Consider the following 25452-nt stretch of genomic DNA (forward strand, 5'->3'; position numbering starts at 1 on the left):
TGCGGAAATGAAGGGATCGTATCCGTTTCCGCGACTTTTCTTGGGGCTATAAAAGTGTATTAGTAGGGTTGGGACTTTCAGGGGAAATACTGTAATAACCATTAACTGGCAAACTGCAGCGTTACGCTTGAAGTAGTAGGTTATCATTTAAGAAAGCAACGTCCCAATGGTTTAAAAGCTATTTTGCGTGATCTGATCCTGGTATTGCTCGAAACTCTGTAAAGATCGAGATAGTTTCATTGTCGTTCTACTGCAGCGTACTTCCGACATATATATGGTATTAAGTATTATAGTGGAACCGATTCGGTTATTCAATGTCATTTATGTGACAAAACTTTCAGTGTTTGGTGGTGGTGTGCAAATTGTGCTATGACTATGAGATATCATAAAGAAAAGTGTACTATCCGATTGTATTCAACACAACTGGAAATATTGGAAGCGTTCGTCACTGCTTTACGAAAATGTCGATATGTTAATATATTCCTGTTACAGAATGCGCTCTTGTTGAATGACAATGGATAAACGATCGTGCCACCAAATCGTGAACAATAGATTCTGACCGGAAGCTGATTAGGAGCTTGTCATTGTCAAATTTTCATATTTAGTAATACCAGTGCTTCAATAATTTTTTACATTTTCAGTGCTTATCAATACAGGTAGAGATATTCTTTTGAATTAAACGCCACGGGAGATAAATTTGCAAAGAACTAATCATTTTTGGAGAAACTACAGTATATATAAGGTGTTTGTACCAGACATGTCAGTTAGCCTACCGGTCAAAATAAATCGCAACCGTTAACCATCTAAAATCGGTTAAACATTATTAGCTCTGGTTACTAGTAATGCACCGCTGCACTTTGTTTCCCAGCGGAACTCTCATATATACGTAACACCTGAAACTGAGATCATATTGTATATTTGTTTGGAGAATTCGAAATAATATTATCGGTTAAACAAGATTTACATTTGATGCTAAATAACTTCGGTATATCACTGAGAGTTAATGAACATTAGTTTAATAAATAACAATACAATATTGCTATATCAGTATACTAGGTTACATAATGATTGGAAAATTAATTTTACATCTCCATTCGTTCTAGACATATTCAAATTTACTGATGCTATCAGATTGTATTGATCATTTTCAGGTAAATGTTTTAAAAGTATGACAGCCTGAAAATTACATTCGCGTAAATTTTTCATTTATTTCTGGCCCAAGCCTCCTTAAACTACATTTGTGCTTGGTGTAATATTTTTCGTGTATGTGCTGGTGAGCGGGCACATGATATTTTTCATGTTTTTGACTTTTTTTAAAGGTTTTTCTCGCTCTGCAGAGTTCTCCATTTGTCTGTATTATGAAGTCTTCAAAATAAACTATCGATTTATCACTGTAATTGCAAGATATATTATATATATTCATGTGATTGGATATGCAGGTTATTAAACTTTATCAGTGTTGACAATAACACGTTCAATCCGGTGGTTGTTGCAATAATCTCGTGTTTATTACCGTGGCATCGTTGATTGTGCGGTTTGGATTTTCTTTCCTATACACGGGTATTCGAATGCTTACGCTTCCATGTCTATACAGTCTGCGCGGCATTGGTGCAACGCTTTCCCACTTGTCCAGTGCGGGACAGTAGCATTCCACACTATCCAATGATGATCCACTGGATTCACTGACACCTCCAGTGACGTATATTTTTCCACCAACGACTGTCGCTCGACAATTGTCTCGTTTCTGAAATATAATATCGTTTTCCGTGAGTTTACTTAAAAACTTCCTATTTCGGGGAAAGCGCTTGTTCGACGTAGGAAATTACGATGGGAAGTGTTAACTCACCGGAGCTACAATCGCAAGTCATTTGTAAAACAGTAGAACTGAAAAGTTCCAATACGAAAATTTATTGCGACGAATTTAACGTAACAACGCGAGTCACTCTGATATTTGAATGATAACATGAAATTTTTGTAAAGAAGAATTCAGGTTCTGGTTAGCTCAAAATTTTTCGTTTTTCTGGATAATCATATCTATAGTCGGCACAAAACTGAGCATTCATGAAATGATAGATTTGCGTTTCCAAAAACCAAGATTGAGATTTTCTGAGCCAAGTTTTTGGGGTTTTATTGAGACGTGTTTTTTTAGACTACTCCATCCCGACTCTTCGGATATGCCTCGAGTTCGGATATGCCTTTGTGTCCATTAGAAACAACTTCTTCTGGTGTTAGGACATTATACCTGCCGCACCGAAGATTCGTTCACACTGCGCTATTCTCAAGTATCTTTAGTAGTTTGCCATCTACTAACAATAGCAATGTATTGCATTTGAAAAATCTTGGTGATTTATTTATTACGATAGAAACTAGAATTATATATATAATAATTATAATGCCCTACACATAGAGTGGACTTGCACCAGTGCGTACAAATATCTAGTATCTGGTTTGGATATCACGTGCCTTCACAAGTTTGAAGCCCAATCAGGCTATTCATGGACATAGAAACCTTAGTCATTTAAACAATCTTTCCATGACAATTAATATAAGAGTTTTTGTTTTGTGGGCTTATACTCTTAATACAAAAAAATCACCTGAAACATCTGCATGTCAGAATAAAAGTAATATCCCGTGTGTGGTTTTGCTAAAATACTGGAATGAAAGTTAAACTAACCGTCTCCATGTGAGTGATTTGCATCACTGAGTCATTCTCTGGGTCGTAAACTTTCACAATTTTAGAACATCCACCCAACAAATAAATTTTATGATTAAGATGAATTGCATGAGCACAAGTGTAGTCAATACTTGGGCATGATATTGCTATCCAACAACATGTGGCCGGATTGTATATCTGAAAAATATAGCGGTAGACTTCCATGCTTATCGAAAGATTGTAAATTTCAAATGTATGAGAAACCGACAAAACTTGAACATAAAAGTAAGAATATCATTCTGCATCATCATTTTTATATAGATAATTGCGCATGCAACAAGAGCCGTCATAATATAATGCACATACCTGATGCGTTAATACGAAATGATAATATGAAGATTTTCTTTTTTAAAGCGCCTATGCTATAAATATATATCCAATGAATTGCATTTCAAACACCGACAAAACAATATTTAACTTCTACGAAAATATGATCATTCTGTAACATTACATTCAAATCATTGACAATTTTAGTAAAATTAATACCAATTTAAAACGTGTTGGGACGGTAACATCATATTCCACCAACAAACTATAAAAAAAATCCGTTTGAAGTGATATTTGTGTTATTTATTACTTGAATAGATTGACAAATGATATATCCGTCTGTAAATCCTCCGAATACATAAAGCTTGTTATCGTAAGCTGCCACAGCCGGACATTTAACCGCATGGACGAGGGGTTCTGTTGCCACCCATTTGTTCTCTGACAAAATATAACGCTCAACGTGATCAAGACAGTGTGTTCCGTCGCTGCCTCCTAGAATATCATATTGTACAAATATTATTTTTTGAAAAAGCAAAACTCATCGCCTTGCCAACAAACTCATTGTTTGCAAATGGGTTCTAATATGTACAATTGTTCACCGTTCTACCCAAGCATCGAATTCGAGGATGCAGATTTCACTCACTGTCATCGGGAATAACATCAAAATAATCTTTCTTTGTGACAAAAGCTTTTTCCACCATACTATAATATTTTAATCATTTTAAAATTTCCCTCACCTACTGCGTATACTTGCTCATTGACAACAACAGCTGAATGATGATACCTTGCTTGTAGCATAGGAGCAACGTTGCACCATTTGTTAAGATACGTATAAAATATCCTCACATCGTTAACGGCCTTGTTGTCCAACGTTCCACCTTGATACAGAAAAACAAAACACAATTTAAAACACATCACAGTGTACATCATACTGTATAGCAACTGTACTTTGACCTGTTTTATTATGTATATTACATCATTATTGTAATTAATGAAGACAAAAAGTTCATTTTCGTTATTATCATATGTGATCACCCACTCATCGAGTCATGCACAACTGCAATAATTGTTATATGACCAATTGAAATGAAATAATGAAAAACATGCGCATCTTATTTGAAATTGTTTGAATCTAGTACGTGCGTCGACAATTGCGTTGTATTTCTTAGATAAGGATGGTCTTATCAGTCCAGGTAGCTTTCATTTTCTAGAATTTACGATATCGAGAAAACGATGACCATTAAATATTTGAAGTTATACTTCAACTCACCCGTAATATAAATATCATAGCCTAACGATACTGCGCCAAATGCCTGAGTATGTAAAGTTCCCGGTACTAAATCCATTGTCGCCCATTTTCTCGTCGTTGGATCGTAGTAGCTGACGTCTTGAACACATTCGTGAAAATTACCAATTCTGCTCTCGCCGCCGAACACAATCAATACCTTGTGAAACAATCTTATACATTATACGTATATGATACTGGATATGTTTAGGTAATAGATTTAATCTTGTCATCAATATGATTTAGCACATAACACTAAATAGGAGAAGGTGTATCACAACCTCTTTTGTAAAAAGCAATTACTAAGTAAACCATAGAAACAAATCGTTTACCTCTTTACTAGTAGACTTTCTAGGTCGCCTTTGTAATCCGTCACAACCTTCTCGAAATTGCCCTGAGACCTGAAACTTTCTTGCTTCCTCAACCTGAAATCAGAAAACATGTGGACAATGTTACTTTGCCGGAGTTGTATCAGTTTGCTGGGTGTTGCAGTGACATAAAAGTTATATCTTATTGTTTAAAATCCACCAAAACAATATACAAGCTGCGAAGCACAAATATCATCTCACAGCTCAAAACCAAAAAGGCGATATTGATTTGTTGAACTATTGTCACTTTCATCGGTTCATATACATTTTCAAAGCTATCCCACATAGCTGCTATATATACTATGCTTTATTTATTTTAAATAAATATTTGACTTAATTTAACCACGGATATCTCGTCATGGTTACGACTACCAGGATAAATAACCTTGACAGCAATGTTCAAACAGTATTTGATAACCACAAGACGTAAAACAGATTTTGTTTTCCAAATTTGAACTAGAATCTTTATTGAATATACAGAGAGGAAATCAAAATAAGATGTCCTATTTCAAATGACCATATACCACGTCAAAGATCGGCAAAAATGTTTGATCCGAATTTTCAAATTTATTATATTTATGATTGATTGGATTCAATATTTTATAAATAGCTACATTCCTGGCGTACTATTAACAATTTGGTGAATCGATACGTTGTGAGCAACCGTTTTTGCACGCATTGAATATTTAATATATATAGACCTACCTGCTTTATGCAATTGTCACTGTTCTTTATTAGAGAATTTTCAGCAACTTGATATCTCAAAAAATCCGGTGTAACAAAAGGCAATCGAACAGCCTCTGCTAGCAGGGAAGAAACAAACACATTTATAAAACAGTAATAAATGATCAGTATATATATATATATATATATATATATTATTAGTAATGAGTGCAAAAATGCGTTGCAGACATTGAAATAAGCGTATTACTGGTACCAGCATTAATCATTTTTTGTAAAACTTCAACGTTTTCAGGTGAGTATCTAGATGTAATGAAAGTCGAAAGTAATAAGTACTCAGAACGCGGGGTAAATAGTTTTGTCCTTCTTCTTTTTCTTCGATCCACTTCATTGCTGCTTCAAACACAACGTCTTCTTTATTGACAGATAGTTCGTCATCAGTCAGATAAGATATTAAATCATTTATAGTGAGATCTAAATATTCATCCTGTAGGAAAAACGCTTTATCTGATCGTTGATTTTGTAGAATCATAACGTTCATATAAAGATCGCTCTAAACACAAGCCAAAACTCTTGGGATACAAGTAAGTATAGAATTTCAAATTTAGTAAATTAAATTTTTGATGTGACTTTGCAATATGTGATTTTGGTCCGTTCGTTGAAATAAATGAACTCTGTATAAGTTTTATCGACTTGGTGTTTGAAACATAAAAAATATTTATTTGAAGATTCAAGCAAGATCTTTATACATTTTACACACTAAAAGTCCAAAAATAAGAATTTAGGTTTCAGCATATGAGATTTCTTTTAAAGCAGTTTGTTCCTTAAGGACGTCGATATTCGCATTTCAATAAAAAGCATTACAAGAGTTTTTTTGCACTGCTTTTCTAATTACCAACGTATTTAACACCTGTCAAGTCTCTATATCTTCTTAGTTCTTACCTGCAGAACGATTTCCTTAAAATGCTCTCGTGTAAATTGAACTGCTTTCTGAAGTAAATTTTCACAGGAATGATTCTCAGCAAGTTTTCGAATCTGGAAAAAGTGAAATAACTGGTTTATAATCGGTAACTAATTGCAGACATATGGCATTAACGGGCAATCAGTACGTCAAATAGTAATCTTGTTTTATGAGCTGTAAAAGTATATTAAGTCTAAATTACAAATAAAAGTGTATGTACCGAAAGACAATTTTTAATATCAACTGTTGAGTGCAAATATTTCACAGCGGCATCCTTCAATGTTAAAAATTGAAACAAATCAGCAGCCATCATGATTTCTGCAGCGTTACACTTTAAAAATACACATCTTCCTGAAAAGAAAAATTCATGGAATTAGAATGACGGTGTAGTCGAACCTTTCTCTAAATTTTATATTATTATCCCCTTACTAAAGTTTTTGAATAACCGGTATCGACAATGTACGTACAAAATTGCAGTAAAAGAACTTGATGATTCGTTAGATTAGTTTCTGCTGCCCCTATTAAAGATTGTAGGTAACTTTACTACCAGTAATATAGAAATAAACGGTGATCCGAAACAAAACGGAACCCATAAATTTGTCAATTACTTCCGTGAAAATGGAGTATAACACTTAACAACATGGCATACCATAGTATAACAATTGTTTGATTTTGTCAACACTTATACTTATGTTTGTGTACGATTGCACCCCGGATTTCAAGAATCTAGGACGTTTTGCACAAAAGCTCTGTTCTGTCTAGAATATGTTTGAAATGGCCCCCTGTTCATGGAGACAGGCTTGTAACCGTCGCGCAAATTTGTCAATCACCCACTCACCTCCGAAGAAAATTTTACAAAGAATGTTATACTCAATAAAGTGCGCAGCATGGGTAACCATTGCCCAACATTGATTAACTAGTCAGTACTGGATTAAAGACGAAAACCACGCGGTGTATTTGAACACCTCAGATTGTTATCTTTAAAAGTATTTGAAGGACAATGTGTATAATAACATTCCTCGAACAATCGGTGAACTCAAAACTGAAATTGTAGCAACAAATCAAAAAAAAAATTCATTGGGGAGTACGTGTTAGTGATTGACAATTTTGCGCAACGGATGCAAGTCCGTCTTAATGCCCGAAAAGTGAATTAGAACATTGGGATGCAATTATATCCAGCAGAAGTTCAAGTGTTAACAAAATCAAACAGATCGTAGTTGAAGCGTGAAAAATATTTAATGAATTTTCATTTCGTAGATTACAGGTAACAAATAATTTGATAATAACATAGCCATATACCACTTAGATTGTCAGGATTGAAAATATTGATATAAAAGAAATATACATCACACTTTCATCACCTGTGTAAGCATATTCGATTATCAACCCCATGGTATCAGAAGAAACTCCATGAATTGAAACAATCTTTTCGCGAGATTCTTTCAAACCATATGAAAACATGGCCTGCAAAGTAATACCAGGACATTTTCAGTTCTAGTCTATTATGACTGGAATATTACATCGATCGCGCAATAGATGTCTTACTGATTATCGCCAATGGAAAATCTGCAATAATTAACGACGATGTAACAATTCAAACTCGTGCAAACGCTCAGACACTTTTTTCATTCGGAAGGATACTAAGTGTGGTTGGGCTCGTTTTCTTCGTTTCTTATGCTGCTAGTCAGTTTTTTGTTTTGTTTTCAAAATTAGGAAAAAAACATAAAACTAAATAAATGGCAATTTTGTTTTTCGATAAGTTACAATTTATCCTGAGTAGTTCAATAAATAGTCTTGCTGCACACTAACACACATATGTATATTTATGTAACGTTTCGTCAAACTTCCTCAGACATACATATTTCAACTAAAGCAAGAATAGCAATTGCAAGCACCTTTATACAATGGGTGCCATGACACGTTTAAAAATTAAAATGAAAAAACATGAAAGTTCCATGCACATTGACAAAAATGTTGCCATGACACCCATTTTATAAATGTGCATGAAACTTTCATGTTTTTTAATTTTTAAACTTAGTGATGTTAATTAATTTTTCAATCACCACTTGCATGGGTTCGTTAACTCACATTGTTATGATATTGTTTTGTTGCCATGACACCCATTGTATAAAGGTGCTTGCAATTGCTATTCTTGCTTTAGTTGAAATATGTATGTCTGAGGAAGTTTGACCTTGGTCAGACGAAACGTTACAGAAATATATTTGTGTTAGTGTGCAGTAAGACTATTTATTGAATTACTCAGGATAGTTATCTTCACTCTTGTTACAGCATCCTTGCATTATATGCATACAGATTCACCGATGCAAAAGCATAGAAAACGGAAAAGTAGTTGACATTGTAGAAACCCAATCGATATCACAAGTTATAGTTTAGTTTCAGGAATCAATAATTAGTCCGCAAATAGATGCGATATGGTAGGCTATAGGCTAAAATTAGCTATCAGTATATGGAATCAAAATGATGGCTATGAAACTGTAAACTAATTTTAAAGCGCAACTTGTAAAAATATCCATATAAACATCATAAATGGCATAGTATGAGTATAATTTTTACTGGGTAGAAAAACAAGCATAGCACATCCGACTTCGCAACCCATTCAAAAATTGTTTATTGCCGTTCTTGTAAAGTAGGCCTACTTTACAGCCTACAATCATAAGATATCTAAGATACCTTGAAGTATTGACTATTTGCTGCCAGGACAACTCTATGACAAGGAAATTTTCTCCTGTCAACCCTTATTACGACGTCTACAAGCACTCCAGCCGTTCTCATATTGTTGAATTCTTCGAGTATGCTCGAGCCTTGTGTTGGAACCTATTAATTAAAATGATAAAGACGCTGTAACAGCGACACGAAGAGTAAACATAGATAATATGTTTTTGTTACTTGGTTCACCAATGGTTGTTTTCATAGAATAGCCCATATTTGATTTGATATATTCCAAAGACATAGTTACACAATGAAATTTGACGAAATCAAGTATTCAAAAAGTAGTAAGCCTACAGAATAGATACCGATGTTCAACAATATTGTATTGTATATCAAATGGTAAAACGCAAGTACCCACCGAAAACAAGAAGGTGTTGTCACTTAGTTTGTCACTTTTTTCCTCCGCTTCAATCATTTCAGAGTACTAAGGGTCTAATATAATATTATATATATTTTCATGTGGCTGCTTATAAAAGGGCTATTGCAAATCTTTTATATTTGCGTGGAAATGGCTGATATGACATGCCTCGTTCAGAAAGCTATCAAATTCGATTGACATGTTTGTCATGTTCATGAATGACGATGGGTAATTTGATATAAACTTAAAACATCATGCTCGGTACCAACAACTTGCTGTAGAATCACAGGCAAATGCTCTAGTTCAGTGGTGTAAATTTCTAACTTGAATTCTGAAGTGTCTTCCAAATCTGTTCATAATACACTACCAAATATGTTGAGTATTCTATTCCACCCTGCACTACTTGCCCAATAACGTTGCTCGAACCTCTAAAATGCCACAAAACGCAACCCGTCTGCTTATTATCTATCTTTTAATACGGCAAAAAATACGTCACTTGATTTATCATTTTATAGTTCGCCTTGTGAGAGTCATCAAAATATTTTCAACGCAAACACTTGGCGTTTACGCTTTGTGTTGTATCGCAACGTTTATTAATTCTCGTCGAGATTGAGTGCCTCTGAATAGGTTGTGTATTTTTGCTCTTTGCCGAAGAGTTTAGTGAATTGGACGTACTTGACAAGGAATTAAGGACATTCGCGTAGGATGCGAAATAGACCTGGGAAGATTTGGCTCACGATGTACAGCTAAAATTAAATTTCACTCTTTGGTTTGTCACATGTGTTGAATCCAAATTATTTCCATCGCACCAAAGTTGAGCTATTTTTTGAATGCAAACGTTAAACGCTTTTTATGTGCCTCAAATGAGGAAATTGTTTCTTGTGGAGTGGTGTTTTACAACCGTTGCCTCAAAATAATCTTTATGCGTTCTATGTACCAGCTATTAACTCGCCGCCGCTAGTAACTACTCTTTATGAGTAGTACTTCAGTTGTATTTCATATGAGGTACTTGTTGTATGTTATAGCGCTAATATGGCGAGGTTGGATTGTTAGGGCATCAAAACTTACCCACATTGCCAATGTATAGATAGACCAAGGGTGGCCACACGTCAATCGACCGGTCGAACGCCACGTTTCGAGTAGTCGATCGCGTCTGGTTTTTTAAGTAAACTTAATGACATACCCAAAAAATTGCCCTGAACCAGTTCCTTGCAGCCTGTTGTGTGTTTTCAAAAAGAGAATACAGTACTGTACATGCTCCAAAGACGATATAGGCGGCTACACATACACAATTTGAGTCTGGGCGAGCCCGATAGATCATATTATTACATAATAAATGAAATTTTCGCCGCTGCCAAGGTTTAGAAATGAACTTGCAGACTATTTGCGTCTTGCCCGAGAAACGATCGTACAACAACTTTTGCATTATGCGAAATTAAAATGCTCCCACAAAGCCGAGCTCTTTGGGAGCGGTGGATTTTTTTGTACGCCTGTGTTTAATTATCTGCATATTCAGCACTCATTGGTTTTTGTGTATGAACTTATTATCGATCAGTCGATGGCAAGCTATTTTGAAGATTTTAGTCGATCGCGGTCAAAAGCAGGTTGGTCACTTCTGGTATAGACTATAGAGTAGGGTGGTCCGAACCCAGGCCCACGGGCCACAAGTGGCCCGCCGCTTCATTGTATGTGACCAGCGTCGCAATATTCGGGAAAACGAAAAATCACATTTGGTGTTGTTTCGTCATAAAAATACCCAGAAAAATCTTTTCCATATTGTTACATCACTAATGTTACTGAATTGACTAGTGTTATGGCTAGCTGAGACTACTAGAGCAGTTGTATAGTTTGCTTGACTAGTCTAAATTGTAGACTGGCTTCCTTTTTTTGTCGGGAATTTATGCTAACAAAATGGGTTCCATAAAACCCTAAATCGAATGAGGAACCTATTAGTCTAGGTTGGTTATGAATGATAACTAAATATTAATGTAATGGCCGATCAATATAATGTTCATCAATATTCAATTTCTGCCGGGTGTTTTCTTGCAACCAGCCGAAACAGTATTACCTAAAATGCTGCCTATATGTCACAGGGATGGCGAACCTTTTTCAATGAATGGGTCAAAGATTATAATTTTATCGCGGAACAGAAGAGAGTGGGTCACAGATATTCAATTGATGTTTGTATCTATAAGAAACTTCTGGAACAAATCTTATAAGCTTCTGTTGGTGTTGGTGTAATTTTGGGCTTTACTTATGCAGCACTTCTATCAGGGACTTTTTATGGCACTCGAACTAATAAAATGCACATTAGCATCTAGTTCTCATATAACTCCTAAAGCAGTCTGCGGTGCACTTCCGAATGAGACAAGTAGTTGCGAGAAATGAACAGATCAATTGCATTGTTATGTCATAAACGATGTCAGAGCCAATAGCTGAATACCGGTACACAGCGGTGTAGACATGCGTCTAACTCTAAGATTAGGGGTTTTGAAAATTACCATACCGGCCCGAAAATTAACAATTTGAATACGAGCAATCGCAGCCCTGACTGCCCAACTGAAGGTACATTATAATAGTTTAGTTATTGTTGGATTAATTTATGGCCGGTTTTATCAATTTTCATCACTGATATGTTAGCATTTTTTTTATTTTATTCGCGGGTCACGAACAGAACGCGGTGGGTCACGGTTCGCCATCCCTGAATGTAAAAATTTAGTAATTACCCTTCTGTACCTCGCATTTTGTAAACATGAGTTTGAAAAGAAAGCTGACCAATTCAAATAGATTTTTGACTGTATATGGGTGGGGAAATACCACAATGCTTGCTAAATATGTCTGCAAGCTGTGTTGATGACAATCTAAAAGGACATTTTCGCCTTATGGAGAGATTGAAGTCTTACGCTAGATATAGCACGATTTTTGCATGTTTTAGTGAGTTTTTGGGTGGTTTTTGCGTTTCTTAGCTTGATAAATAATGATCAATGTGTTTAAACAATAAAAGTGTTTGTTTTGTATTGCACCGTTTACCTATTCTTGGCATTACTGTGGCCCGCAAACAATACAAAAATAATAGTGTGGCCCGCGAGGCCGACAACCTTGGACCACCCTGCTATAGAGAGATACAACACACTCCAACTATGCTTCATATGTTTTATCTTCATCGTTTTAAATTGTATCATTGTAATTGATATGAATCGGAGAAAAAATCGTGGATTAAATTATTGCTACGTCGCACAGTAATTCTCTTCTCTTATATTCCAGTGACTTGGTTGATCCAGGATCTGCCATAAGCAATTCTGGCGTAAACTCCTGGTTGGTCTGTGCTGCAAGAGCTGCTTCCCCAGGATACTGCACCGATGAGGGTCCATACACCGTTGACTTGTTGGACAAGAGGGCCACCAGAATCACCCTGATATGAAAAAAAATGAAGGATAGATTCGTATTCTCCAAAACCTTCAGTTACAAAATCGAACAAAAACGACTAATTTACGAATCTACTTAAACCAAAAGCGGATTTGAATTTATTGCGCATTTACAATAGCGTTGTGCATGAAACATTCACATCAACTGATGTACCTACTATAATATTAGCATAGATATGATCAAATTATTTTACGTGAGAAGATGTTGTTGAAAAACGCAACAACTTCAACTGTCACTCAAATTCTGGTTTTTAAATGAAGTAAAATGGGCTTGCTCGTAAAAAATACGTTTGGAGAAATTAAATTACTATGAATTTTGTTAAGATTTTCATGTTCTCACCATGCAGGAAGATGCACCATCTGCACCAGCGCATTGCATTGAGTCGTCAATGCGTTGTTGGTTAGGCAAGACTGTCCACATGCTATTGCAGGTAGCTTGGTCCACCAGAGGCAATTCGGTATATTGCAAATCGTTGGGTATGGTGTTGGGATCTACAATAAGAAATTGTCAGTCCTGCTACGATTGTGAAATGTGTATCCGAGAAATAGTACCGATGGTATGGATTACGTTCTTAAGAAATTTAAAAATGATGCGACATTTTATCAGTTTCGGTATTTGTATACCATGCCCATTTGGTTGTTAATCATTTATCATAAATACAATAAATTTAATAGCTTCAATTTGACGCAATACCCGGTGTAGTTTGGCATATTCCTACATTCATGATACTTACTGCTTCCGCCGTTGATGTATCCCCATCCGCTTGTAACGGCTGTACCAGAGAAAGTTTGTCCAGTACTGGCCAATTGAATCGCAGCAACCTTAAAATAAATTGTATATTTTACTAACTTATTCACTATTTGGAATTTATATTTCACATTCGCCTACACTGCATAAACACCCAATCAACGGGCAAAATATTAAATTAGATGTAACAAAAAAGGAGTTTGTCATTTATTTATTTGATATTATTGATCAACACAAGAAAAGATTTTTCAGCGCTTTGGGAAAGTATTAAACCTCAACTTCAAAAATATAATGAATGCTATAATCAATTGGAACGAATATATGCACTAATTAAAGTGTGATTTCAAAAAACAAAAATTTTTTTTTCATGATTTTGTTTTTCCATACTTACAGTTGGGCCAGGTGTGGCAGAGAAAGCCAGTTTGATGACGGCGAAGTCATTGCTGATGGTGTTGGAGTTGTAGTTGGGGCTGGTTGTGAATGTTCCAGAAATTGTTTCTAAGGGGTTAGAAATAGTTGTGCTACCGATTGCAACATTAACGTTGTTGAGTCTGTAAAAATTAAGAACTGACTACCAAAATGTCTAATATAATTCAAAAGGTGACCGTACATTTGAACCCACGTACATTTGAACCCATGTGTATATCCGCGGGTTCAATCTATATGCGGGTGCTAAAACCCATGGGTTAGGGTTAGTGTGGGTTCAACAATCCGAAAAACAAAAAAATTCCATAGGTGCAATAGCATACGGGTACAATTGCCATGGGTTCAAATGTACGTGGGTTCAAATGTAATGGAACCAATTCAAAATGGTCTTGATCGTGCTACTATCAAGATCGTGTTATGTGATATTTGGTTCTCGAAAGAACAACGCTACTTCAATTTGTGAAGTGAAGAAATAAATTTTGGGACAAAATAACAAGCATCTACATACCCACAGTATAAAATAATTGATTATATAATTTATTACGCATATATTCACAAACATTATCTAATCACAAAAGCCTCGTTAATTGTTTTAAAGTGTTAAACTTTAATTTATCTAGTCTTTACGAACTTCGAATGTTAATACAAAATACGTAATCTATAAACATCGAGTGCTTCGAATATTTCATCATGATTTACACCATGATTACGTAGGGCTATCTTACGTGCAATGAGCAGCTGTCATAACCCAGTCCATAGAGATGAGGGATCCTCCACAAAAATGAGAATTTCCGATAGGCCGACGAAGTGATACCTTAAACAAATGTTTTAAATTGATTCAATTGTATATTTATATATCCATAATGCTTATATACAAGCAGTTATGACATGTTAACAGAATCCTATAACGCCAAAAGAATATCATTAATTAAATATACTGTATATCGCTACGAAATAGGATTAAAAATGATGTAGGGCAATAATTCATCAAGATTTAGTGATTTAAATTAAAATATCGAAACTCATCAAAAAATAACAACACGTTTTACAGTCACCTGCCATGGATACGCCTCGCTTGGTGCGTTCGATCCACCGATTACACGATCATGTGGACGAGCTAAAATATATTTAAACTTTAAGTTGAAATGCGATGAATATGTTCCACAAACTGTTCTTAGATTGCATTCTGAATATTTTACTCGTGCACTTTTTAAGAGCCACCTATATTTAAACTTTTAGCGCGTATTGGTATTTTTACATGCAGTAAAACATTAATGCGCGTATAAGAATTAATACGACTTCAAAGACCACGCCGTGTTACCCGCCAGGAATGATTGCAACCTATAATTTATAAGCAATAGACTGTAAACGGGGTTTACAAATTCTGACATCGTTAATTGTGGTTGTCGACCCATGTTCTTAGCAATATTGTATAAAGATTAGTTCTTACCAGACACTGCTGCGACGAAGAGTGCAATTAGAAGATATTTCATCTTGTAGATTGTTTCTTCAGATTTCTCAAAAGTAACATAAACTAATATCCGAAAACACAGGGTTTTTATGCTAAAATGAAATGTTTCTGTTTGTCTACCATGAATTAATTGCCCCAAAATAGCAAAGTTTTCTATAACGGGGTGAGAATTTACATCTGTTCGCGCGATAAATGACGTTTGTTTGACATGCATTTAGCACGATGACGCACATTCATAAAAGAATAAGAGATAAAGGATACATGTCCTCGAAACGAAAGAATTTTACGCAACGTCATCGACTAGGTGATCTAATAATGAGGTTTACTCGAAGATAAATAGTTTCTCTCTCTTTTCTATTTTTCAGAGAACATACTTTCATCACGTGCACAAAATTACTGGAAATGTGACAGCAACTTATTTATTAACATGTTCAAAGTCATACTCACATTTGGAAGATGGCCGGATGTTGATATTATTTGACATCGTCCACCGTTCCAATTTTTCAAATATTGTTTTTATTTTTGACTACTGAGCGGGAGTGATCAAACGTATCATTCATGTTACGGAAACTGGGATGATGAAGTTAAAGAAACCCAGAAACTAAAATCCCAACAGGCAAATAAGAGGGCTTGTCCATTTTTACTATCTAATCTTAGGTGAATTAAAACTTAGTGCTTGTAGTTAAATAGGATTTAATGATGTGCGGATGTTAGAACCAATCACGAGAATTTTAATTTGTTTGAAACTAATGACTTGCGAATTGTTCACGTTGTATGAGATAGACACCACTCCTTCAGTTGTACCTGCTGGTAATTTTGGTTGCAGTTTTCGTTGTGTCAAGGACGTAAAGAATTAAAATATAGAAGTATAAAGGGGTCATATTGATTTCAAGATTATATTCAATACCTGGTCCCCGAAAATTACCATTTGCGATGGCGAATCCGCAAATCATGTACAGCGCCCACTTCGCCGACGCGGTAAGGATAATTTAGTTGTTGTTTTGTCAAAGCTATATTTCCACAATATCGAATAAAGGTATTACATATACAGACGTTTTTATACCGAAGAGGTGGTTATTTGGATTTTGGGGACAAAAATTCACCCGGTGCTTACAAATCATCTATTGTATATAAGTGTGTGTCCCACTTATATCCCTTAGATGACAACAGCTTCGCAAATTTATGTGTATCGCATGAATATAACGCTAGCTTGTTTGGTAGCTATTTTTCAGATACGTCAAGCGTTAGTACAGGCGGAAATTCTATAAAAATGCTGGTACAAGTGTTTGAAACAGAATTATGGATGGCGTAGCACTATCGTTCTAGACTATAGCAATTCTGAATATAAAATTATTCTTTGTGCGTAACAGAATGTAGCTTTTCTTCTTGAGTGTAACCTTCAGCACTTCTGGTCTGTATTTCTGGAAAGCATATTGGCAGAATTATGAAATGTTAACCAAATGCCTAATATTCTGCACCCTAAATCGCAACTTCGTGGTACAATCTGAATATGCTCCAATAGGTATAGATAATATTGCGAAAATTCAATGTTTGTCATTATACCGTTTTTAAAGTAGTTGTCTTTGTTTTGCTATTAATGGGGGTTACCATATTTTTGTGACCTTAAAGCGGGACGCCTCCAAAGACAACGACCCCTTAGCTGTGATTTTGTTACTTTACATTTTCCGATTTTACTACATAGGGCTACTTTTTAAACCATCCCGGCTGTCTTCATTGGCCATATTGTCATCGAGAGTTCATGCGCATATTCTCTGTCTAAATATCGGGTTCAGTTCAAATAATAGAAAGGAATTGACGTTAATGATACAAATAATTCGATTCGATTTTTTATGTACAGCAAAAGGAAGAAAGAATAATAAAATAGCCTGGCGTTTTCAAGCATTGAGAATTCATTTATTCGCCCAATAATGCTTTTATGTAGATAACACCTTCTTCAAAAAGACAAGACGCTAAAAAGCGGGACTGTCCCGACTAAAGCGGGAGTGGGCCTAGCTATTAAACATGCCCAAATGTAGTTCGCTGAAGTTGCGAGATGTAATGGTAAAAGTATTCAATTATTTTAATTCGAATTCCAGGGAGTATACCGCTAAAAATAGTAAAGTGAGAGAGTACACCACTTAAAATAGTAAAGTGTTTTCACCAACTTATATAACGATAATATCTGTAAAGTACCCCAAAAAAAATAAAATGATATTATATTAACATACTCACGTTTATCCAAATTTACTCATTTGAAAGTACCGAAGATAGACAAAGTGCTATTGCAGAATAAAAACTAGATGCTGATAATATGTTTTTCACGGGTTCATCCCCGGAGCAGAGATGTCAACACGTATAAGAGCTATGTTGTTTACCTTTTTTATCAACCAATCAATCACGATACGACAGATTTCGATAACTAATTTAACCCTAATTACTTTGTTTATTTTGTTATTAACCAGCACAAACTCCTGGGCCGCGTAAGGAAGCAATATATATTCATGTGATCTGCAAATGGAACCACCGTCAACGATGCTCGTCAATATTAAGACTATTTCATGTACAACATAGTATATCAATATTATAATGCGAAGCTTTTTACCATCTTTACAGTCACATACAAAAACGTAGTTCTCAAAGATGCAAGATTTTATTTATTAAAGGGACTTGTCCCACTTCAAATTTGAAGAAGACGATGGGAACATGAGTATGTGAGTTTGAGATGATGTTTGCAGTTCTTGAATCCCCCCTTTTCTATTTAACCAATATCAGAAGAAAATGTTTATCTTGAATACCCTCAATTTTTCTAAAAGCAAGAATGGTTGGCGCTAGGTGATCACACTTAGGAATTTTGTCCAATAGCAGAGAATATTTACCGTATATCACGTGTACACATGATACTTATTTATAAAATTCGTTCGAATGTCTTCTTTGAGATTTTAGATTGGTTATATGTGTCATTTGTATATAAAAATTTAATGGTATTACAAAACGGTTACGATATTTCTGAGGTTTTGTTTTATCATTTTAGATAACGAAGTATTTATAAATCAGATTAGATTATTTATCAAGTTTGTTGTATGTCATGATACTTGTTGAATTGAAAGTGTGAGCTTTATCTCAAAGTCGCATTTTATTCTGAATAGTTTGATTCCTACGGGTCGGTTAGGCATGGTGCCATTTTCGAAGTCCTTGGACATTTTGGTGCACCGGGGTACACTCCACGGCTGCGGTCGGGGGTCTGGGCGTCCCGAATGTTGCCCGCGAAGCTGACATATTTCGGGTTACCTAGGCGTTCAAAACCTTGAACTCCCCCGACTATACATGGTCCGTTCGGTTGCTCGTGCTCAGCTGGGCGAGATTGTGGCAACGTCTTACCGAGTCCAGGAGGCGACGCCGCCTCTGACATTAGATTTTTTCAATCGTGAAAACTGGTGATCTTTGGGGCTACCTGCGCCCTATAAGCCGCCGTAGCGGCCTTTGCTGGAATATCTCCTTGGAGGGGAATGCCACGATAAGGATGTCAAGCCACGCAACATTAACATTACGCTTGTGTATCTTCTTCTTGATATCCGCAATGACCGAATCAAGCATGAGAACATGCTCGAAGACGCCTTCGGAAGAAATAAGAAGCCCTTCTGTTCTGGGGAAATCACTTCCCCCCTAGCTTAATATTTTGCCTAAAAGCAGGGTTTCTTATGTTAGGTCATCGATATTGATAGAGGGGTAACAGAATAAAAATATGAATAGGCAATCAACTAACCCTACCCAGAGTGTAATTAATTAGGAGGCAATGCTGAATCGAGATCTCTACCTCGAGATCTTTTTTACCTAGCAGCATTTTAGCAGCAATTTCTCATAGCTTGCTCGGATTTAAAGGCTTATGAAGAGCAAGTATATATATATATGGAAACTATTATAAGGCGCTATGGTCATCACTCCACATCTGTAACCGATGACTGTATTCTTAGTAGAGCTAAGATCTCAAGCCCGAGCCGACCCGAAATTCGGGCCGAGTCGGGCTTCACTATCGCTGACCTTTTTTTTTAAATGAGGCGCTTCGGCCGTGTTTTGGCCACGAGAGACCGTAGTCTGCAAAAAACTGTACTTAACTCCTGCACAATGACAATTCAATGAACTCCTAAATAAAATAGGAAATTTCGGGTTTGCTTCGGGCTTGAGCCTGCAAATCCAGTTAATCAGTCGGGCCGGGCTGGCATCTTTGCGCCCGATCTTACCTATAATTCTTAGGCATATATTCTAGTAATCAAACTGCAAACCCAAAAAAGTCATAAATAGATTTTCAAATTGTACGTATTAATCACTTAAGCATTTAGAACACTTTTTTGCATAATGACTTTTAGTTATTCGATACGAAGTGGGCCTATATGGTTGATCAGATTCGGGGATGTTAATATCAAATAAAATATTTGATTCTATATCAAACGCTCATAAAATACCAATATGAACTAAATAATATGAAAGTATAATTCCACAAGAAATATTCAGCCAGAGGTTTCGGATAAAAATATCAAAGCTTGGTGAGCAATGAATAGCACTTAGTAATGGCGGGTCACATCGATTACTCTCATGGTTTGCATAAGTAGGCGTAATGTGTTCAAAATGATACTGAACAATGCGACAAGATCAAATCTGAACCTTGAAAATTAAACATTGAAGAATTAGGCCTTAATCCGTCTTTGTGACATTCTAGTCACTTCAAAATTTGAAAGATTTGTAAATCTCAAAACGACAATTCTCAATCAGAAGTAAAATTTAATAAATGATGAACAGCAAGAAAAGAATTTCTACAATTAACTTGATGAGAATTTGAGACACTTTCCATTGCTTGTGTTACATTGCTAGAATTTATCTGGCTGTCATTTCCTTAACATATATGCATCGTGGCAGATCCAATTACTGCTATTGTCATAGTTATGCAATAACCCTATATTACTGTTGGCTTAACAGTTGCGTGAACATACATTACAGTTTCCTGAAATTCGTAACCAACAAGGCGCAACGTCGTTTCTCAATATTAACCAAAGACTCCCATACCTGGTATGCACACCAGGGTATGTTACTGGAAGTAGACTTTCAATAAGTTGATGTTTTAAGCTGTAGCAGTGAGATTTTGGTCATAAAACCAAGCAAGACCTCTCAAAATTTTGTTTTATCTATGGAAACTATTTTTTTATGCTTTGCGAAAATTAATTGAGTCCTAAAATCGGTAAATCTTGGATTATTATGCAATTTAGTTGCCAACGGTTGAGTCATCGACTAATGCTTTAAAATTATATATATTACAGACTATATATATATATACAGACTGCTACTGAAAAGAGGAGTACATTTATACTTTAGTATGTTTTCCATCACACAGATTACTAAGTTGGTGAAGGATAATAAAGGAACTTAAATTTAAAATCGTCAGTCGTGCTTTCTGGTCTAAATTCGTTTGAAATATTTTAGATTGTCACGCAGATCGTACACGTTGCCATATATGGTGAATGCTATTTAACGGATTCCAATATTTTCACGCTTTCAACATGTATGGTTTCGTGCAGTCCTAATTTGTAACCCCCAACTTGGCTTGTAACTTTGGTATGGAAATATCAACCTACTTGCATATAATTCCAAAACAACTTCATATACGACGGTGATGTAATTTTAATCTGTATCTCGGCACGACCGTAATTGTATGCGTAACTAGGAAAATTAGACCTAAATCACAGCAATAATTTCTTTTCCAAGGTTCCGATTTTATCTTGTCGCATTGTTCATATACTAATGAATATTATACTTTAGTTCCAATTGCTGTTTTATAAGCTTTTCAATGAGGAATCAAATATTTCATTTGATGATGGTACACCCCAAATTTGATCATAAAAACTCTGTTCGTTGATATAAACCGGGCTGCCGCCGCTGACCTTTGCAAAAAGTCATAATAAGGGCAAGTTTCATCTCAGTACCACACGGCTTGTGGTACATAGATCTATCATTTGGCAAGATAATAAATTAGTTTTAAAGGAGTACTGTCAACTGTGAAACGAGAATTTTATGTATATATGATGAAAGTACAGTTGGCCGATTGGAAAAACTCTCAATATTTTATCACTAAGAACAAAATATTTTTTATTGGTATGCAATATGATGTTATATCGGATATAGCCTACTACATGCGAGAACTATATTTTTTGCATCTTCTTGTTAAAGCTGAATTTTCCAATATTTGGCAAAAATTCGTTTCCCTATATTTTTTGTGGCATATTCATATTAAAACCTGCAACATACTATATTACTCTTTGCTTAACTACTTTTTCATTTCAAAACCAACAATGTGGCACGTCACTTTTCAACGATAACCAAAGACTCCCATACCCGATAAATACCCGGGTATGGGAGTCTTTGGTTAGAATTGAATAAGTTAGTGATAAGCATTAGCTTAGTTAAAATTGACGAGATAGAAAATTGCAATTGGGAGAAAACAAAAACGGTTTATTTAAATTCAATGTGACGTAGAATATGAGAATGTTTGGACTTCATCACAATTTAGTTAGCAATTGTATGATAGCAAGATGCTTCTGCAAAATGATTCTAGATAAAATATTTTATATTAAGAGTAATTTACAAAGCAGAATTGTAATATTCATTCCAGTCTAATTAATCCAATCCTTATGTGCGGTACAAAACATTTATATAATATAACCATACATTACAAGAGGAATTCGTTCAATAGGGACGGTTGCAGTACTTATATTAATGACCAGATATAGTTAGACCGCAAACGCCACTTTAGTAGGGTCCAGTGTGTTCACAATTTATGTCTATGTTAAGCAAATCGGACACCTCATCAAGCTTGGGCCATTTACGCCTTCGTTTCAATTCGTTAGGTCGATTGTATATTTTATTCCGTACTGGAGAAATTCGTATTTCAAAATTAGTCCAATATCTTCCATGAATAGTAGTTCACGGCCCAAAACAAAAGTTCATTATTTTGTCGGAATTAAGTGACAAAATCTAACATTGTTTACGTTGTAAACTTACTTTCAATAATTTTAAACAGGGGCGTAGCCAGAAATTTTCAAAGGGTGAGTTCTGAATTTTTTTGTTTTTGCTAGGTTAGATTGAAACAGCTTGCGGGTCCGATCGAACGCTGGAATACGTGTGTTTTTTAGTAGTCTTGGAGGTCTAAAAAGCATTTCAAGCTACGGAAAATTGCTATCTAAGACACAGAAAATTGATTTTATTTTTCTTACATTTCAAAGGGGGTTCGACCCGCAAAGCCACCCCCTGGCTACGCCACTGATTTTAAATATAATATTTTTATAGCTATTCAATCTTAAATTCAGGATATAAATTTTAATTATATTTCGTAAATTTATGAATTGACCATAAATGCTTGTTACTGGGAAAAGGAGACATCTGATAGCTACACCATGAAATTGACTACAGGTTTGTTTACATTTGAAATTCATTTATGTATAATTTAGAAAAAAACATCTCAGCTGCAGGATATTGTATTTATTTTTGTCTTCCTATTCAATTTATGGCGCTCCAGAAGTGTGTGCCAATGTGTAGGTACGAACTAATTTTTTTCGCCTACCATGCATTAAGTTATGTAAAGGGACGGAAGCCTATGGACATAATAACTTGGCTAGCACATACTGTACCCGAACTCGTAATAGAACTAAAATAATGAAAAATCAGAATGAAATTATGGCCCAAACCTTACCTGGTACAACATTATGGAAGTACCCAAATTGCGAAACGTTTTTAGATGTACCATTTCGTGTAGCGTCCTAATTTTTGTATAATTGGTCGAATTTATTTTTCAACCTTGTACAATAGGTTATGAAGTATCCATGTCAGAAAATGTATTGTTCTTGACATCCTTCTTATAATCATATGGAAAGAATATAATAAAAATGATTGAAATATTTTAATTGACTGGATATAATAATTGGGGTATCCAGCGACTGCCCAAAGAGCGACTGTCATAATGGCGACTTCATCGACATAATCGAGTGAGCGACTGTTAAAACAGCGACCGTCATAATGGCGACCGCATTAAAACAGCGACTGTTATGTGAGCCACTGTCAAAACAGCGACCGTCATAATGGCGACCGCATTAAAACAGCGACTGTTATGATAGCGTCTTAACTCGTGTCAGGGTTAGGAACCTCTCTACACTCGTATACACGCACAAACAGGCAAACACTGCGTAGTGAAAGATTTGAACCAAAAGGGACTTTAAAACAACATTTTATTTGGACTAACCCTAACGCTATCATAACAGTCGCGGTTTTAATGCGGTCGCCATTATGACAGTCGCTCACTTGATTACGTCGCTATTATGAGGTCTCCATTATGGCAGTGGGCCAGTCGTTGTTCTGAAAGTCGCTCTTTGGAACCCGGGCCTATAATTTGTACTCCTGTGGTATGCGAACCAAGACGGCGGACACCGGAACGTGGGCCATAATCGTATTCCAATTTTTGGACACGTTTAGTGGCCATAACGATCGTTTCAATATTATGTTGTTGTTGTTGTTGTTCTTTGACACGTTTTTAAAAAATCGCTTTTCTCTTCGAATACTGGACCAATTGCTTTGAAATTTTCAGTGGTTAAAGATTAATTTCTTTGCTAGAAGGCTATTACTTTTATTTATTTCAAAATTTCTATGAAATTTGATATTTCGTCTAAAATTTTGCTGTATTATTTTTTATCCATGGGAACACGGATTTTAGTCAGTGTCATGACTGGCTGTACGTTTTGATTCTGCAAAATTCTTGCTACTGGAAATTCAGAACTTTTTTGAGGGTACCGGTAGCGTCAAAGGTACCGGTAAAGACTGATTCGCTCTGGTCTAACGTGTCCATATATTTGTGCGTAGCTCTCTTGTTCTATATTATATTAGTTCTATGAACTAGCCAAGAGAATCCCGTAGTATTTGTACCTGAAATTATGGCCTAACTCTAAATGGAACACATACTACGTTCCGGTGTCCGCCATCTTGGTTCGCATAGCCTACTACAGGAGTACCTAATAATTTATGTTAGAGGCTGGTTTGGTTTTAGAACCGAAAAAAAGAAAATTATTTCAAGCAGTGGAAATATATAAAAGAACAATCTCGGAATAGATATCTATCATTGGTGGTATACATCATATAACATAGACAGTTACAAAAATAAATAACCAGGTCACTTATTCAAAATATATTTGAAGAATTTATATATTTTAGGGGAAAAAAATTTGCTTGCAGCCTCAGACGCACTCCTGGGATTTTCTTTGCTTGTTTTGTACCTCTCCGGGACTTATTGGAGTCTAGGGATAATAATCGTCGGTCAATTACTTTCAATGGTTGGGACAACTACCTTCACGATATTTGACTGCAAAGTTAATATTAGAGAAACTACTTCTGAAAAAACCGCGAGTGATCATACAAAGTGCAACAAATTGATACTTGCTTTATATGTTGCAAGATGGCTGGGAGTGCTTTTATCAACTGTATTGCCTTGGACTTTTCCAGGGCTAGTGGAATACAAGTTAGTGTGTAGCTGGCTTTATTCATCAATAGCAACTTTTGCTCTTACATGGACAGTTAGTATTAGAATCTCAAAATTGATAAGAAATAACGTCGAATGGAAGTTCTCTCGCCGAATTTTATTAATATATTTCTATACGTTCATATTCTTGGTATGTGGGAATATTGGAATTGGACTAATTTTGATGTTTCTCTCAACTAGTGATATATTCTATTACGCTTATTATGATCGCGTATTATTTCGAACATTATCTTCACTTGTTTGGTATGGTAATTTGGTATGTCCGATCATAGTGATTCTGATTGTGATTGCAATCACATTTATTAATTTTGTAAAAACAAATCTAATGAAAATGTCACTGCTCAAAACTCCAAATCCCAATGTTGCTACCGAGGGCCTCACCAATGATCATAAAATACATTCCGGCCCAAATGTGTCATACCAACAAGAAATCCTACATCCAAAATGACAA

The 25452-nt window shown here is 35.5% G+C and overlaps 2 protein-coding genes across 5 annotated transcripts; both read right to left on the reverse strand.

Annotated features, from left to right (window-relative positions):
• Positions 1-899: 899 nt before the first annotated feature.
• LOC120326154 (kelch-like protein 24) lies at positions 900-9960 on the reverse strand. 2 transcript variants are annotated; one of them, XM_039392393.2, is made up of 13 exons: positions 9364-9960; positions 8967-9110; positions 7637-7739; positions 6496-6626; positions 6257-6349; positions 5651-5801; positions 5339-5433; positions 4598-4690; positions 4251-4425; positions 3718-3858; positions 3291-3472; positions 2675-2851; positions 900-1744 (listed from the first exon to the last, which is right to left on the reverse strand). In XM_039392393.2, exons 1-13 carry the CDS (start codon positions 9418-9420, stop codon positions 1475-1477), a joined length of 1812 nt encoding a protein of 603 aa, XP_039248327.1. In that variant the 5' UTR covers positions 9421-9960; the 3' UTR covers positions 900-1474. The 2 variants fall into 2 exon arrangements, with proteins under 2 accessions (XP_039248327.1, XP_039248326.1); XM_039392392.2 differs by having other exon boundaries at positions 5339-5436.
• A 2541-nt stretch (positions 9961-12501) lies between these two features.
• LOC120326175 (chymotrypsinogen A-like) lies at positions 12502-17776 on the reverse strand. Of its 3 annotated transcripts, XM_039392424.2 has the most exons (9): positions 17666-17776; positions 15881-16854; positions 15413-15525; positions 15018-15079; positions 14688-14776; positions 13928-14087; positions 13523-13610; positions 13129-13280; positions 12502-12775 (listed from the first exon to the last, which is right to left on the reverse strand). In XM_039392424.2, the coding sequence occupies exons 3-9, from the start codon at positions 15453-15455 to the stop codon at positions 12617-12619; spliced, it is 753 nt and encodes a 250-aa protein (XP_039248358.1). In that variant the 5' UTR covers positions 15456-15525; positions 15881-16854; positions 17666-17776; the 3' UTR covers positions 12502-12616. The 3 variants fall into 3 exon arrangements, with proteins under 3 accessions (XP_039248358.1, XP_039248360.1, XP_039248359.1); XM_039392426.2 differs by lacking the exon at positions 15413-15525; XM_039392425.2 differs by lacking the exon at positions 15881-16854 and having other exon boundaries at positions 17666-17762.
• Between the last annotated feature and the right edge of the window lie 7676 nt (positions 17777-25452).

The sequence above is a fragment of the Styela clava genome, chromosome 4 (genome assembly GCF_964204865.1).
Source record: "Styela clava chromosome 4, kaStyClav1.hap1.2, whole genome shotgun sequence".
Taxonomy (NCBI): domain Eukaryota; kingdom Metazoa; phylum Chordata; class Ascidiacea; order Stolidobranchia; family Styelidae; genus Styela; species Styela clava.